Consider the following 16,631-nt stretch of genomic DNA (forward strand, 5'->3'; position numbering starts at 1 on the left):
AGTTCCGCATCACTTGACTGCCCTCCACGCCAGATCGCTTCAGCGACCAGTGATGCAGTTCCGCATCATTTGATTGCCCTCCACGCCAGATCACTTAAGCGACCCGTGGTGCAGTTCCGCATCACTTGATTGCACTCCACGCCACATCATTTCAGCGACCCGTGGTGCAGTTCCGCATCACTTGATTGCCCTCCACGCCAGATCACTTAAGCGACCCGTGGTGCAGTTCTTCATCACGTAAGTGACCCGCGATACATTGCCAGATCGCTTGAGTTCCACGACATATTTACAGGTCCACTGGAATGACCTGCGACACAGTCCTAGAGCAATTAAGAGGCCCGCGACACGCGGTGCAGTTACAGATCTTTCAGGCGATCCGCTTTTTCGGATCATTCAAGTTACCTGTGGCACATTTACAGATCATTTGCGTAACGCACGACAACGTTCTAGATCATTCAAGTGGCCCGCAACACATTTACAGATCACTCAAGCAGCCCGTGGCGCACTTACATATCACGCAAGTGGTCGGTGGCATATTTACAGTGGCCCGGGGCACGTAAACAGATCACTCAAGTGGCTCGCGGGCACATTTACAAATCACTTAAGTGGCCCGCGGCACATCTACAGATCACTTAAGCGACCCGGGGTGATGTTCCAAATCACTTAAGTGGCCCGCGACACGTTCGCAAAGCAATGAAGTGACTCGCACTCCCCTAAAGGTCGGGCATCCTCGGTCTATATCAGGCATCTTCAACACATTTCTTGCGAGCACCATGGTGCTCCCTGAGGCACCCAGAGTGCTCGATGCTCGTGTCCGATTTGGTGCTCGCGAGCACTCCTGTGACCAACGTTCTAATTAAAGACCTTATACAAGTTGCATTCAAGAATTGAAATGATCTTGATTCCATTTCTTCGCATGTCAAACTTGCCGTAAGGGTGCTTTTGGTGATGGGTAAAGTCTAGTGCTCGCGACAAGAAAAGAAAAGACCTCTGGTCTAAATCAACTTAATTCTTACTTGATGACTTTGATCATGTGCAAGCCCATCTCGACACAACACACGGCGTGGTCAGGTCTCGGTTCCGGCAAGCCGCTGACACAATAGTAACAATCGCCCAGAAGCTTTATCCTCAAGCAGTGATTTTCCTAGAGAGCAAACACAGAACAATGGTCACATAACAATCATAAACAGGTCAAAACAAGTCACACGCAACTTAGACAACGTGGACATTCCATTACCTGTGCCAATCGATCGAACCGGGCGAACAGATCGTTCAGCAACTGGACGAGCTCTTGCGCCGAGCACCTCGACGCCAGGGCAGTGAATCCTTGGATATCAGCGAACAGGATGCTAGAATGGCATCAAAACGGGGCGTCAGTGATTGGATTGATTTTAAAGGGAATGGTCCGATGTGTGATGATTCGTCGAAATAGATTCACAAATTACTAATTACCTGACGTCGTCGTAGCAGTGTATGTAAATCCGATGGAACTGGTTGGGAGCCGAGATCATGCGGCTGCTCTGTGCTTTCTGGTACTGTTCTTCGACGGACGAGGCGATATCCCGGACGATTTCCAGGACGACGAATCTTGGGAGGACGCTCAGTAACAACCTCTCCTGTCAGAAGAAAAATGTGTAGTTATAAGAAAAAGAGAGCATTAGAGAAGCTACGCTTGTGATAAATGTGAGCATGATTGCCTGGAAAATGCCCAGTCAACAATTCGTCGATGGAGAATTTACGGCCAACCGTTCATCGACGGAGATGACAATTTATTGACGGAAAAGGCGGTAATAAATTCCGGTAAGCCACTGTAGCAATCTCCCAGAAGCTTTATCCTCAAACAGTGATTTTCCTGGAAAGTCAACAGAACAATGGTCGCATGATAATCATAAACAGGACCAACAATCACCAACAATTCATCGACGAAAAACTCACAGCCAGAAATTCGTCGACGGAAAATTCACAGCCAGAAATTCATCGACGGAAAATTCACAGCCAGAAATTCATCGACGAAAGATTCACGGCCAACAATTTATCCACGGAAAATTTACCACCATCGATGGGAAGTTTACTGCCGGCAATTCATCGACGAGAAATTCACAACCAACAATTTATCGACGAAAACTTTACCGTCAGCAATTCATCGAAGGGAAGTTCATTGCCAAAAATTCATTCATCGATGGGGAATTCACCGCCAACAGTTCATTGACGGAGAATTTGCCGCCACCAATTCATCGTATAAAAATTTACTGCTTTCCCCACAACTACGGAAAATTCACAGCCAGCAATTCATTGACGGAGAATTCACCCCGCCAACAATTCCCCTAAGTAAAATTTACCGCTAAATATTAATCGATAGAAAATTCACCGCTAGCAACTCATCGCCAACAATTCATCGATAGAAAATTCACCGCCAACAATTTGACCGCTACGCAATTCACCGACCAGAAAACTCATCGGAGAAAAAAAAATTCACCGAAAGTTTAATTAACCGCCAACAGTTTACCTCCACGTGTAACCTCGAATGAGTTATTGTGTGACCTTGTGATCAGTAATTTGGTCATTCATTCACTCGTTCTCTAGGTCAGTCACTTACTCGGTCACTCATTCTTTCTGTAACTCAGTCACTCACCTGATCACTCAAAAACCTTACTCGTGGGTAACTCGAAACCCACTCATAGGCATCGGAACCTGGGGGAGCTGATGGTGTTCCAGTCACCCCCAATAAATTTTGTGACGGGGTGCTGAGCTCCGTCAATAAAATAAGAATGCACGATACAATGCACTTTCCCCCCCCCCCCTCCTGCGTACGTGCTCCCGTATATACGGGACGGTTGGCAGCTTTCAGCTCTCCCGCCCCCAATGTTTTTTTTTCGTGTCGGTGCCTCTGCATTGCTCTCTAGCTTTGTGCGCCACAGTCATTAGATTAAATATACTCTGCCATTCGCTCACCTCAGTCACTCCCTACCTCCGGTCTGTCGGCGAATTGGTTGGCGGTGAAAATCGGTTTCCAATCACCGTCGAGGGCTATTAAGTCTTGGTTCTTTTTCCCTCAATATTTTGATGATTTTGTTTATCTCAATGAAGTCTAGAGTGGGCGATATCACCCTTTGGGGGAGTTATTTGATGGACTAGAGATAACGGGTGCACAACCGTTTTAGTCCGCGAATGAGAAACTTGTATACATACGGTTACCATCTGTCCTGTATTTTACGAGACATGCTCGTAAAAGTGGCCGTCTAACTTTTCCATAAAATGTGTCCCGTTTTTTTCCCCCCATTATTTTCAACGAAGTATGTTCAAAATTATGAAATCAAGAATTGAGATTATATTTTCATGACATGTAGATTATATTATGATAATTACGACTATCATAATTAATAATTATAGTCAGACATAAAAATTTTCATCTCAAATATATTTGTGACAGGGACGTCATTTAAACAATTTCCAGGGGGGAGGGGGCAAAGAACATGTACTCTATATATATATATATATATATACCATTTTTAGTGTATTTTCAAAAGGCGGGGGGGAGCAACGCCCCCCCCCACACAAACGACGGGCCCGATTTGTGAAACACCTTGTTTTTGGTGAATCGTATTGCAACTTGCGTAGTAGCACTCTATTTCCTGCATTGGTGATTGTTAGCGACAGTTGGCAACTTCTGGCCAATCAGCGTTTTCACAACGCTGATTGGTCAAAAAACCAGACTTTCAGGCTACTTCACCAAACACCAACTCTGGCCATATCGCTGTATTGCAATTTACTGCCATTAGTGAGATGGGTTGGAAGTGAAGGCGCTGTCTATCGGTGGTCGCCTCGAGTTCGTTAGGGAAAATATCTTATCTATATCCTCCTTTGGGTTCGAACCCGGAACCCTGACAACAACCTTCAGGATGGTAGACGAGCATCTTACCACCATGCCACTCGGGCACCAATCTCAGGCTGGCTTTAAGCCGGGTTTTCCTAGGAATAGGTGTTTTGCATCGCGTGAACCGAACTGTATAATTTCGCGTCGGCAGGAAACGTGTTATATAATCACGCTACGCGTTTGTGTTTTCCTAGCGTGGCGCATCAGATTCAGGGTGACTATATTATAGTGTATGGGCTCGGCATCAGCTACTGTGTCGTCTGCATGCTCCGGTTTGAAGGGAAAGAAAAAGAACGCGGCGCACGACGCATTTGACTCCTCCAGAAGCAGTCCGCCAATCACGCCCGACGTAAAGCGCCGTCGTGAGCCGTATTGCGCTCGGTAGGAAAACAGTAGTACTGCTTTTCTTATTTCTTATTGGTGGGTGTACGGCTGTCGAGCTGGGTGAATCACGTTGTGCGCGGCACAGGAAACCTGCTCCTAAGAGTGCAGCGTGAAAACGCTGATTGGTTAAAAACTTGAAATTCAGGTTTTTTGACCAATCAGAGTTTTTACGCTGCGTGCGCTGTAGAAACGTGCTCCTAGGAAAACGCGGCCTAAGAGATAATGCCGGTGGTATCGAAATTTAAATGTTCATGGAGGAATTTTAAAAAGCATGGTTAATCGAGAAAAAAAGACGGGGAGTACTTAGAGGGAGAAGATTAAGTTCGGAGACAGATACATGGGAGGTCCAACTGTCGTAGATAAAGCGGGCGGATTTATTTTGTATTGATTCTAGCTTCTCGATATTTCTAGCAGTGTAGGGTCCCAAATTTCGGAGGCATAGGAGAGGACTGGAAAAATATAGGTTTGATAACAGAGGAGTCTAACTTCGCGAGTAGAGTGTTTAAGGTTGCGGCGAAGGAAAAAGAGTTTATTGAGGCATTTTTGGTAGATATAAACGATTAGACAAGGATGACGTCACTCTCCGCTACGTGGGTTCAATTCCCCGCAGGTGCAGTTGAATTTTCTCTCTTTCCGAAATATATCTTCGCAACAGCCAGTTGTTAAAAACCTTCGTATGATAGCGGAGAGTGACGTCATCCTTGTCTAAGTCGCCATCTGGTGGCAGCGTCAGCAGTTGTGAGCTTGGCCTGAGTCTGGTCCGGCCGTCCATGTACGGTGCCTTTCAGTGTACACAAGCTCCAAGGAAAGATTGAGAGATTCGGTGCCTCTGTAGTCTAGTGGTCTAGGGCGTTCACCCGGAAAGTGAAAGGACGTGGGTTCGATTCCCCGCAGGAGCAGTTGAATTTTCTCTCTTTCCAAAATATATCTTCGCAACATCCAGTTGTTAAAACCTTCGTATGATAGCGGAGAGTGACGTCATCCTTGTATAATCGATGTGCTTATTCCAGCTCGGGTCTGCTGAAATGACGACACCGAGGTATTTATATTGAGAAACCTGGGATATGGAGGAGTTATTGATAGAGTATGAGAATTCGAAAGGTGTGAGAGTTTACGTGAAATTCCCACGAGAGAGAGAGAGACCGTTTAAGGGATGTTGAGAGGCATTTGCCATGTGGGGGCACCATTGGGAGATTGAGGAATTGAGATTGCGTTGGAGAAATTCTTGGTCCGACTCGTGATTTATGGCGCGGTAGATTACGCAACAATCATCAGCAAAAAAAGTCTAGTGGTACAGTTGAGAGTTTCAGGAGAGGTCGTTAATAAATATTAAGAATAAAAGTGGGTGAAATTACTGATCCCTGCGGGGTCTCAGAATTGACGGTTGTGGTCTTTGAAGTGGACATATTGTTTGCGATATTTTAAGAAGGTTTCCAGCCAATTAAGCAATTAAACTTTCTACACTCTGCTTAAACGTTCAAGTAATACTTTATCGGGAGTGGGGGGTTGGGGACTTTGTCATATGCTTTTGAGAAATCTAAGAAAATAACATCAACTTGTAAGTTTTTATCCCGAGAGGTCATGGATGAAAAGAGCCAATTGGGAGGAGGTGGAGAGAGAACGCTTAAAGCCATGCTGATTAGGGTAGAAAAATTTTATGAAGTCAAGGCGTGCGCAGATTTCCTTTGCTATGATGTGTTCAAGAATCTTACAACAAGATGAGGTGAATGCAATAGGTCTGAAATTGAGGGGATTTGTAAGAGGATCAGATTTGTGAATTGGAATGATTTTGTATATTTTCCAGTCAGAGGGTAGAATGGAGGAATTTAGAGAATCATTGGAAATAATCATCAATAGATAGTCAGCGATTTCTTCAGCACAGAATTTGAGAATGTAGGTAGAGATTCCATCCGGGCCCAAAGAGCGAGGTTTGAGTTTTTTTTCAATAATTTTACGATGCCCTCCCTAGAGATAAAGATTGGGTTGGAGTTGTGAATATGGAATCAGTGAATGAATATCGTGGAGGGAGGGCTCATTGGACTCAGTGGAGGGCTCAGTGACGATATCCGCAGGAGAAAAGACGTCTTTAGTTGAAGTTTTGAGAGATAGAGGGAGCAGCTGATTTTTTGGGACGGAGGAAGTTCCAAAAATTTGAGGGATTGAATTTGAAATAATTTGGTAAAAAGGAGTGAGAAAGATATTTATTTTTCTGAAAAGAAATGAGGTCTTTAAGATTTTGGGGTGTATGCAGAAATTGCAGATTCAAGTAAGTGGGATTTGTTTACTTCGTACTTGAGAGCGGTACGGCGAATTTTTCTCTTTAAATGGGGGGATAATATCTCTATTGATACATGGGTTGTAAATGTACTTAGATGAGACATTGTTACTGGGAACTATAGCTGAGCATTTGAAGATTGCCGATTTGAAAGTGGCCCCAAAAGGTATGAACGTTGTTTGAGGAGGAAAGCGATAAGAAATCGGAGAAGTGGGAACGAAGAGTATTTCGCATGAGGAGGGTTGTTGACATTATTGAAATTTGGTTTGGTGGCAAGTTTGTAGGAGGGAATAGATTGCTGAAGGGAAAAATCAATGTGAAGGGAGGGATTTTGTGGTCCGAGCAACCCTCGAAGATGGAGATGTCAAGAACTGGGATCCGATTGGAATCGGCAATGTGACACCCAGGATTGAACTGGAGTGAAATGTTATTCGAGTTGGTTCTAAGACAGATTAGACAAGATTGAATTCAAGGGAAAATGTCAAGGACTTTATTATTAATTCGGTGATTGCGCCGGAGGTAGAATGCATATTTATCCAATCAATGCCTGGTAGGTTCCAATCTCCAGTGAGAATTAGGGAATGTGTGGGGGGAAGAATTTTTCATTCACTCGATGCACAACCAAAGTGCCATTCAGCACCAACTAAATAAAACGAATTCCATTGGAGAGATTGTTTCTTGCACAATTTGGTGGATGTGTTTCCGACTTACACGATGTTGCTTAAGTTTACATGTTTTTATTCTTTCACAGATGTAATGAAATTTGGTAAAAAAAATGAGTAAACTCAAAATTTATATACAGAGTGGGCAAAAAGTCCGTAAGAACTTTAAAAAATTCATAAAAACCGGAAAAATAACCGAAATAAAAAATGGTTTGCGCAGTATTAGCATCGCTAGGTCACGGGAATGTTTTTTAAGACAGGGGAAAAAAACTTAAAACAGCCGATAGGTGGCGCTGACGTACACAAGTCAAAAGAAAGGTACGCAAATAACGAACAGAATGCCTCCAAATCGTTTATTGCAGCAGTATGTGTTGCAAGTGACCAATCACCACAGGGGATAACACATTGCAGGCGAGTTCACAAATCCAGCAACGGCAGAGTGCAGCAGGTCCGCATACGCGGTTTACAACGCGGTTTGAACTGATTGTGGATCAGGAGCGCAAGTTTTCTTATAACCGTCTCATTTGCATATTTCCACCGAAGTCACTCGTACCAGCGCTACCTATCGGCTGTTTTTGAGGGGTTTTTTTTCGAATCTTAAAAAAAAACATCCCGTGACCTAGCGATGCTAACCCTGCAAACCATTTCTTATTTCGTTTTTTTCCGGTTTTTATGAATTTTTAAAGCTTCTACGGACTTTTTGCCCACTCTGTATGAAAAGTGGAGTACATATCTATGTTGGTACAACGTCTGTTATTATTTTGAATCAGCAATTACGGCAAGGCTTTATAGAGAAAATCATTCCTCTGCTTTTTAATCATGGGAACCCTAGTGCCACATTGCGATGCATTGAAAATAGTGCAGTTTAGCTCCCTATCTTTTTCTGCAATGTTTTCCACGCACAAAATCTACAAATACATCAGGTTTCCTTCTGCACTGTATCTAGGGATTAAGTTCCAAGTTCTATATATTTATACCCCAAAAAAAGATCTATACTCTGCTTTTAATCACAAATTTTATCACATATCAGTTAACATGCAAACCATGCCAAGTTACATTTACTTCAACACACATCATTGAACTTATTTAAAGAAAAAGATTTTTTTTTTTTAAATTTTGTGATTTAAATCAATGATTTAAAAAAAAAATCAAGTGATTTTAATCATGATTGGCGTACCTTGTGCTAGGTATTTATCGTGTTGTGTGTACCGATACTTTTGACCGGGAACGGCTTTCGCGGGCCGGACTGAACCACGACCTCCTATATAACCTATATAGTAGGTCGTGGAGGTTACACAGGAGGTCCTGACTGAACCCCGTCGTGGGACCGCAGGTTGTAACCCCCCCCCCCCCCCGGACTAGATGGACAGTAGAAGCTTCAGATACAACGTGGTATCCTATGGCTATCCTTCAGGACGATGGGGAAAATAATTCTGAGTTCAGAAGATTCTCAAATCCAACCCCCAATGTGTAGAGGAGAGTCAACATCTATTCAGACGAGATAAACGACCAGGGAAGATAAAAATCGGCGCATTATTTCATTGCAACCTCGATAACATCAATCAATCATTTGATCGCCGGTCCGTCGTGATATTAAGTAGAATGGGTTCTTGGTCATCCAGTCCGTGTGGGCAATGAATGACACGGCCGTATCCATCCGCTCAATCACACGCGCCATCATCACTCCTCCACCGATTCCTAGGTACGTCCACGTGGGATCCCTTATAAACAATACAGTAAGTGCCTACATTACGCTATTTCTCATGCGAATGGAGCCTCATCAATCATTTCCGTTTCGGACACTGGTCAATTTCAACTCGGCGCCGAGACATTGTATGCCGGATGGGTGAGGTCTCGCTGACCCTCCCATTCCTCCACCCGTGTCTATTCCGAGTTCGATTCTTGTCAGGAGCTGCATTATTTATATCCTCTATGGGGTACAGAGCGGGGGTCAAGGTTGGGCTGGATGTCAGGAGCTACACTTATCTTACCAATTCCCCCCCCCCCCTCCCGAAACGATGGGCTTCGAGGATAATAAATATAGCTTAATGCAGTGTTGCTTAACCTTTTATCGTCCGTTGCTTCCTCCCATATAGGAGAGTGAGACCCTCTCTAAGTATTGAATTGTTTCTTCGAGAAAAAATTTATACCGTAAGTTTTTATAAAGTTCAATCTCCAGGCCCCCTCGGAGTTGAGTTCGGTGAAATTGCCCTCATGGGGAAGATACGCAGAGCCGTCTCATCGTCATGGGGTAGGGGGGCCACGCCATATTTCACTTTCATTTTAATTTCCTCACAGCTCTCCTCTGCGCTGCACCCCCCCCCCCAACAATCTTTTAAGGCTTCCCTTCCACTTGATTTTCACCAGTGGCAGATGAATTTTTCTCACAGCTCTCTGTGTGCTCACCCTTATCTACCTCTCATGGCTCCCTTTAACTTGATTCTCATCCGTAGCCGATGAGTTTTTCCACATGCTCTCTGTGCTTCACCTCTCAACCAAGTTTCTTTGGCTTCCCATAGGGTACGTCCATAGTGCACCGCCTTCCCGCTTTATCGCTTAAACCGCGGCAGTTGTAGAAGGCGAGATGATCCCGCGCGATTCCAGCCGGTGGTGGTTACATTTGACCATTTTGATCATTTTTGTTGCACCACGGTCATTCTCTGTACACGAGGGCTAATTAGACCGGGACCTACAATTTATTGCCGATTACGAACGGCAGGCTTGTTTATTTATACTCATCGAGAAATTGGTGCGCTAACCCCTCGATGGGGGGGGACTCTCTGCGGTAGCAATTTTTTCTGCGGTCATGTCGCCGTTCCTGTTGTACCCCTGTGTCAGGAAAGTTTTCTGACAAGGACGAACCGGGTATCGAACTCGCGACACATCTAAACATCCTTTGGTACTTTAGGAGAGTATCTTATCGACCGGGCTGCCCGGTGGTGGTTACAGTCCCCCCCCCTCCCCGTATTCGCAGTTTCCATATTCGCGGTATCCGTATTCACGGTTTTTTCCTTTATCGGAAATTTTTTTAGCAACACTCGGCAATCATCACATTCACGTGTTTTGCTTGCAAAATTTGAGTTGTGCGTGTTTATGTTGGCACATTTTTCTAGTGCTACTGATAATGCTTCGAAAAGTGAAAAACAAGAAAAATTGGATATATTATTGAGTATGCTTGTCTAAAGTTAGTAAATTTCTGCAGTGGCCTGTCATTACGGAATCAACTAATCTACGGAAAGATATATCAAGGAAAAAGAAATCTGAAAAGGAATCTTCTAGTATCGAATCACTCGCGTCGTTCTCCCCATGAAGACAGCCACCAACTCGATGTAACGTATAAGCCATTTGACTAAAATGGATAGCTGAACCCAGTGACAAGAGAGAAGAATTGCACGTGCACCCAGTGGCACATAAGGGCCGGAGACCGCAGCCTGGGATTTCAAAAGAAGTGTGTAAAAAAACTTGTGGGACAGGTAAGAAGAAGTCGGCATGTCGAAGTTGGAGAGATTGGAGAATGTGGGGTCTCTAAATACTCTTGATGATATGAAGAAGAAATGACAAACAGAAATCACAATGTTCTTTCAGAAAACACCGCCAACACAATCGCTGCACCCCTCTTTGGTTCCGTTCAAGTATTACGTAGCAAACTTTTAGCCATTTTTGACCCCCCCCCCCCTCGTCAGCAAAATTTCGTCATCAGCTCTGCCCCTCTGAATCCTAACTCATATTTTCATAAAGGGTGGTTGATGACGTAAGCATTATCCAAACCCCCCTTCCCCCCCCCCCATCGATGATGACGTAATACTCTTGAACGACCCCTTTTACATTCCCTTCTACCTCTGTGTCACCCTGCTCTTTCTCATGATGTTCAATAAACAAGACATTTAAAAATAGCCTATGGTTTCGGTTAGTCGCGGATATTTGCGTATTCGCGGTCACCCCCAGGAACGTAACCCCCGCGAATACGGGGGGGGGGGTGACTGGATAGTGCACCGCTCGCGGGAGCGTCCGCCTGCATGATCAGTTGGCATAATGGAGCTATCACGTAGGGATCTATTATGTTTTTTTTGTTGACAACAAAAAATATTTATCATGAAATTAAACATGAAAGAATGACGAATGTACATGAAATGAATAGGACTCGCCTTGAAGTTGTAATGGATTTAGCGTAATCGCTAATTATAGTTAATTAATTAATTTAATTAATTTCGTTTAATTAATTTAATCGATTTCGATTTTAGTGTCACAACTAATTTTCGATTACAAAAACGACGATTAATCGTTACGAAATTCCGTTGGATTTAGTTCTATCCAACGGTATTTTGATCAATTAACGATATCACTTTTATTATGCCATAACTAATTAACAATTAGTATGAACAGTAATTAGTCGTCATAAAAACTCCGTTGGATTCAGTATAATCGTTAATTATCCTTAATTGATTAACGATTTCGCTTATATTATGCCACAACTAGTTAACGAATAGTATTAACAATAATTAATCGTCACATTGAACATTGAAGGACCGGACACACACCGCTTCCCATCTCAGAGAGATATCGAAGCTTTCCCGGGGGATGGGTGTATCCGGAAATTTATTAATTTATGTGAAAATAACAATGATATACATATATACAATAAATAATCTGGAATAAATAATCGTACAAATTGTGATCATATAGCATCATCCACAGATAATCAGTCCGTAATCGTTATAGTCCTTATATAAATAATCAAAAAATAATTTTTGTCTTGTATGTGATAGAATCTGGAAGTGAGTTTATCCAATCTAGAATATAACAATCTCGGCAATCAAGCTGTAATAAGATATAAATTGACGTCTATATGTCCGGCATCTCCATTTCATTCACACCCGCCGGAAAAAGGATGAAACAGTTGACACTTGTCTTCTTGGGCGTAAATTGTATCGATTATTAGATGTCGGTGAAACAACCGATGCATGTCATTTTCACCCGTGGCCAATATGAGTTGTTTTCACAGCTCTCTGTGCTCCCCCACTCAACCATATGTCCTGCCTCCCGTTCCACTTGACTTTCACCCATGGCTCTCTGTGCTTCGTTCCATAACCATCTGTCTTGGCTTTAAGTTCCTCTCAATTTTCACTCCTGACCAATGATTTTTTTTCAACATCTCTCTGTTTCTCGCCCCCCCCCCATCCATCTGTGTGATAGCTTTCCTCCACTTCATTTTCACCCGTGACCAATGATTTTTTCCCCCACAGCTCTCTGTACTCTCCCCCTCCCCCTCAACCATAGCCCACTAAACAATTAATGATATCCATGAATGTCTAGTCGGCCGTGCCTCAACCATCTATCACGGCTCTCCTTCCAATTACATTTTCACCCGTGACCAATGATTTTTTCCCCCACAGCTCTCTGTACTCTCCCCCTCCCCCTCAACCATAGCTATGATATCCATGAATGTCTAGTCGGCCGTGCCTCAACCATCTATCACGGCTCTCCTTCCAATTACATTTTCACCCGTGACCCATGAAATTTTGTTTCACAGCTCTTTCTCTTTGTGTTTCCTCTTTAACCTTCTGTCATGGCTCCCCCCAAACACTTGATATTCACCCGTGGCCGATGAATTTTTCGCTCCTCTTTTTTGTGCTTCTCTTCCATTAAAACATTTTTTTTTTTTTCACTCAACTTTGAGTGAAAAGCCCCGGTACTATCGCCACAGAGACAAATTTATTACTTTCGAAGAGAAAAGCCTAATTTGCGTAACTTTTCTTCATATATCGCATGCCAGAGTCATTGCATTGGCGACTTTTTGAACAATTTTGAATTTTTAAATCTGATCCCATTTCAGTACATACCTCAATATTTTACCATCATTATTTTTATAAATCTTATTCTAATCAGTTTTTAATGAGCTTTAGAGGCACCCCGTATAGGATTCGGCATAGAATTTTGATTTATAACTAGAAATTCTCAGATGCGCGCGCATCAAAAGTGGCCGTGAAGGGCCGTGTATGCAACTAGGAAGCATTCTAACCAACCACTACTCCATTAGAAACGAATCTGGTGTCAGTATCACATGGCGAAGTGCTTCCTGGCAAATACGAGTTTTCTACATGTATGGAAATTGGACGTCATGACGAGAATTCTCATATCCGAAAGACGCGGCAGGAACATCTCTGAAGTCTTATAAGAAAGGCGTTGAGAGGCGCGCGTGTGTCCCCACGAAAAAAGACGAGAGTTAATTTCCTGAGTCCCAAGCATGAATTCAATATTAACACCATATATATTCAGTGTTATCATGCCTATAGCAATCACAACTCATCTTTATTATCACGCCTTCGCCCTCTATCGGAGTTGGAAGACAAGTCACAAGACGTTTCTAGCTCGAAACTTTGACAAATTTTGAAATTTTTACGTGAGAAAGAAAATTTTCTAAAATTGTAATTTTTTCAATCTTCCATTTCATTTCCAACATGGCGTAGGAAAAAGAAAATTGGAAATTGAAATCGAAAAAAAAGTCAACTTACCGAATTTCCCCCGCATTAACCGTCATGCCGTAAAACGCGAGAGACACCACATTTTGAGCGTTTGGGGGGGGTGGGGGGTCTGGTCCATTCTCGACATGCCGGGAAAAGCGAGGTTCGACAAAGATCACAGCATGCTGCACTATATGCCGCTATGGTGGTCGAGTGGTCATAGTGACGGACTCTCATCGCGAGGTCCCGGGTTCGAGCCCCACCGTCGCCATAGTGGTGGTCGGCTGAAGTTGGTTTTCTGCGGTTCCCAACTTTGAGGCGCGAATGCGAGCCGATCTCCCCGTTAAAAAGTCTCGCCACAGAGAGCAACAGTCCTACAAACAGTACAAATATTCAGTCACTACACGTCACTCACTTCACTTCTGAGATATAGTAGATGGCAGCACTGAAAAATCATACACAACACTAGATACGCACTCAGACTATTAGGTACACACACTTACACTTCCGGCACAACTCACTAGGTAGTAAATTGCCTATGGCGATAGACCTGAGTTGTGCTCGGTTTCAAAAAAAAAAAGTATGCACTGTATGTGGATTTTTAGAATGAAGATATACAGTCGACGCTCGTTATAACACCTCCCCCCCCACCACGTTATAGTGACTATTCGTATACAACGTTCAGTAGGGTAAGTCAGGGACGTGACTAGGATCTGTGCCGACTGGGGCAAATATGATTCGGCCAACCGGGGCAAACATTACTTTGACGCTTCCCACAACTTTAAAATTCGATCATTTTATAACGGTGTTCTTTGTTCCCACCTAAAACTTCCGGCAGGGGCAGTTGCCTCCTTGCCCTGCCCCCCCCCCCAGTTACGGCCCTGGGATACGTCCCACATGTCTTCATGGAACGACTATCACAATATGTTTCACTTTCGATAAAACGACCCTCCCAATATAACGCCCGTTGTCGACGGGACGAAGGTGGTCGTTATATCGAGCATCGGCTGTGTGTGTGTGTGTAAGAATTTTTCCCGAATCTACGACTCGAATTCCTCGTCATGCTGGTCTCCCTCGACATGATTCCACCAGGAAAAACAGGAACACAGTATCAGGTATGCAGACATCATACTGATTTATTCAATCTCCCATGCCAAACAATTTACTTGAAAGCTTTTTATCGGTGCCCCATTTCCCCTAAACGATGCGTAATATTCACCACGGATTGCTCTCTAGGTACGCGTAGTATTTTTTATTGTTTCGGCTTCTATTCTGAAACTACCAATCTCATGATTTTACATGGGGGAAAAAAATGAAATTCCGGGAAAATAAATTGAAATCAGGTTCTCGAGAAATTTCCCTCGTAAAAGGAGAAAAGGATGAAGTAAAAATAAGATCTCGATTTTCCCGAGACTCTATTTCTGAGACGAAATACGAGAGATTCCTTCATTAAAATTGATCTATATATATGTATTACACGTTTCATATTTATTTCTCATTTACGAAGTGGCATCGGTGACGGTGAACGACGTGGGTGACCCGTCAACGAGTGGAGAACAAAACGGGCACCGGGAAATGTGGTTTCTTTCGATTGTCTCTATGGTGACTGGATTTCCTGGAGAGATTTCCCGTCGAACAGCATGTCCCGGAGCCAGTAAGGGGGGTCATTCAAGTATTACGTCAGCATCGGGAGGGGGGGTGGGGTTCGGATTTGCTGACTTTTGATGACAAGGGGGGGAGAGGGGGGGAGGGTTTGAAGGTTGCTTACGTCATCAACCACCCTTTTTGAAGATATGAAATATTCTAAGCTGCTGACGAAATTTTGCTGACGGGGGGAGGGGGGGGTCAGTGTTTTTCTGGCTTTTGCTGACAGGGGGGGGGGGGTGTCAAAAATGGCTAAAAATCTGCTTACGTAATACTTGAATGGCCCCTAACCTCCTTACCTGGACAAACTGAAGCGCTCTATGGACACACTCAAGCCGATCCCGACTTCACGGCGTGGCGTCCGATTTGGTTGTTACCAGGGGCCCTACCATCCCCCCCTCCCCCCATGCTTATAAAAGGATATCCAAGAGAGACTGACGTGTGTCTAGCACTAGCGATTACTGTAGGTGTCCATTCTGAAAGAGAGCATGCGCATTAGAGACAGATAGATGTTCGAGAACTGATATATTTAATTACGTTCGGCTAGCAGCAATTGTTCAGCAGTTGGTACCGGCGACGTAGAATAAAGGGCAACCGAAAGGTTTATGGTTCGAATCCCACTCGTAACGCTACTTTTCCCCCCGTCTGACCTTACATCCTCAATGTTTCTGAATGTTTTTGTTTTTTTTCATTGCACTGAAAGCTGTTATTAAACGTCCCGGCATTCCCGGAGGTGTCGGGGGGGGGGGTCACGATGCGCTTGCTGCGGGGGGGATGGCTTATCACAGCCGGCCGCCCCCAAACACGTTTTAGTACACTTTGCATTGTAAAATGAAAGTATTTGGGGTTTTGTGATTGCGCTGTGCAATTATTTTCCTCAAAAATGAATAAAAACAAATTTTTCACAAACGCAACGCTATCGCGAGTGTAAAATACCGTATAATCCGAATCTCAGTCAGTGGTTCCATCTACTTCTTGAATAAGCATCGTTTTCCCTCCGTGTACAGTCAAACCTCGTTAATGAGTCAATCGTGGGAGAGCAAAAATATGACTTGATATGCGGAGTGACTCATTAAACGGAGTAAGCCATAGCTGTGCCATTTCCTGCTTGAAGATAATAGGGGCTTCCAAAAAGTGATCCGGTAGGCGGAGTGACGTGTTAACCGGGTGACGCACTAATGAGGTTTGACTGTATATTCGGAGAAAAAAAAAAAAGAGTTTCGAGTCTCTCTCTCTCACACACACACACCATGAACCTTTCGTTTACCCTCGATTTTGTGCGCTCATCGTTCCAACTGTACAACAGCCGCTGCTTATAGCTTGTCATGATT

The 16,631-nt window shown here is 43.8% G+C and overlaps 1 protein-coding gene across 1 annotated transcript in view; it reads right to left on the reverse strand.

The window, feature by feature from the left end:
* The window catches only part of LOC149068037 (adenylate cyclase type 8-like), a 178,765-nt gene that overhangs the window by 82,826 nt on the left and 79,308 nt on the right, over window positions 1–16,631 (reverse strand). Inside the window, exons 7-9 of the mRNA XM_089251634.1 lie at window positions 1,453–1,616; window positions 1,238–1,349; window positions 1,017–1,144 (exon numbers count right to left, since the gene is read on the reverse strand). Coding sequence (XP_089107760.1) covers window positions 1,017–1,144; window positions 1,238–1,349; window positions 1,453–1,616 — 404 coding nt within the window. The remainder of the gene's footprint in view (window positions 1–1,016; window positions 1,145–1,237; window positions 1,350–1,452; window positions 1,617–16,631) is intronic.

Source organism: Pholcus phalangioides, unplaced genomic scaffold (genome assembly GCF_987345545.1).
Source record: "Pholcus phalangioides strain wild (caught in Gottingen) unplaced genomic scaffold, Ppha-v1.0 ptg000027l_1, whole genome shotgun sequence".
Classification (NCBI taxonomy): Eukaryota; Metazoa; Arthropoda; class Arachnida; order Araneae; family Pholcidae; genus Pholcus; species Pholcus phalangioides.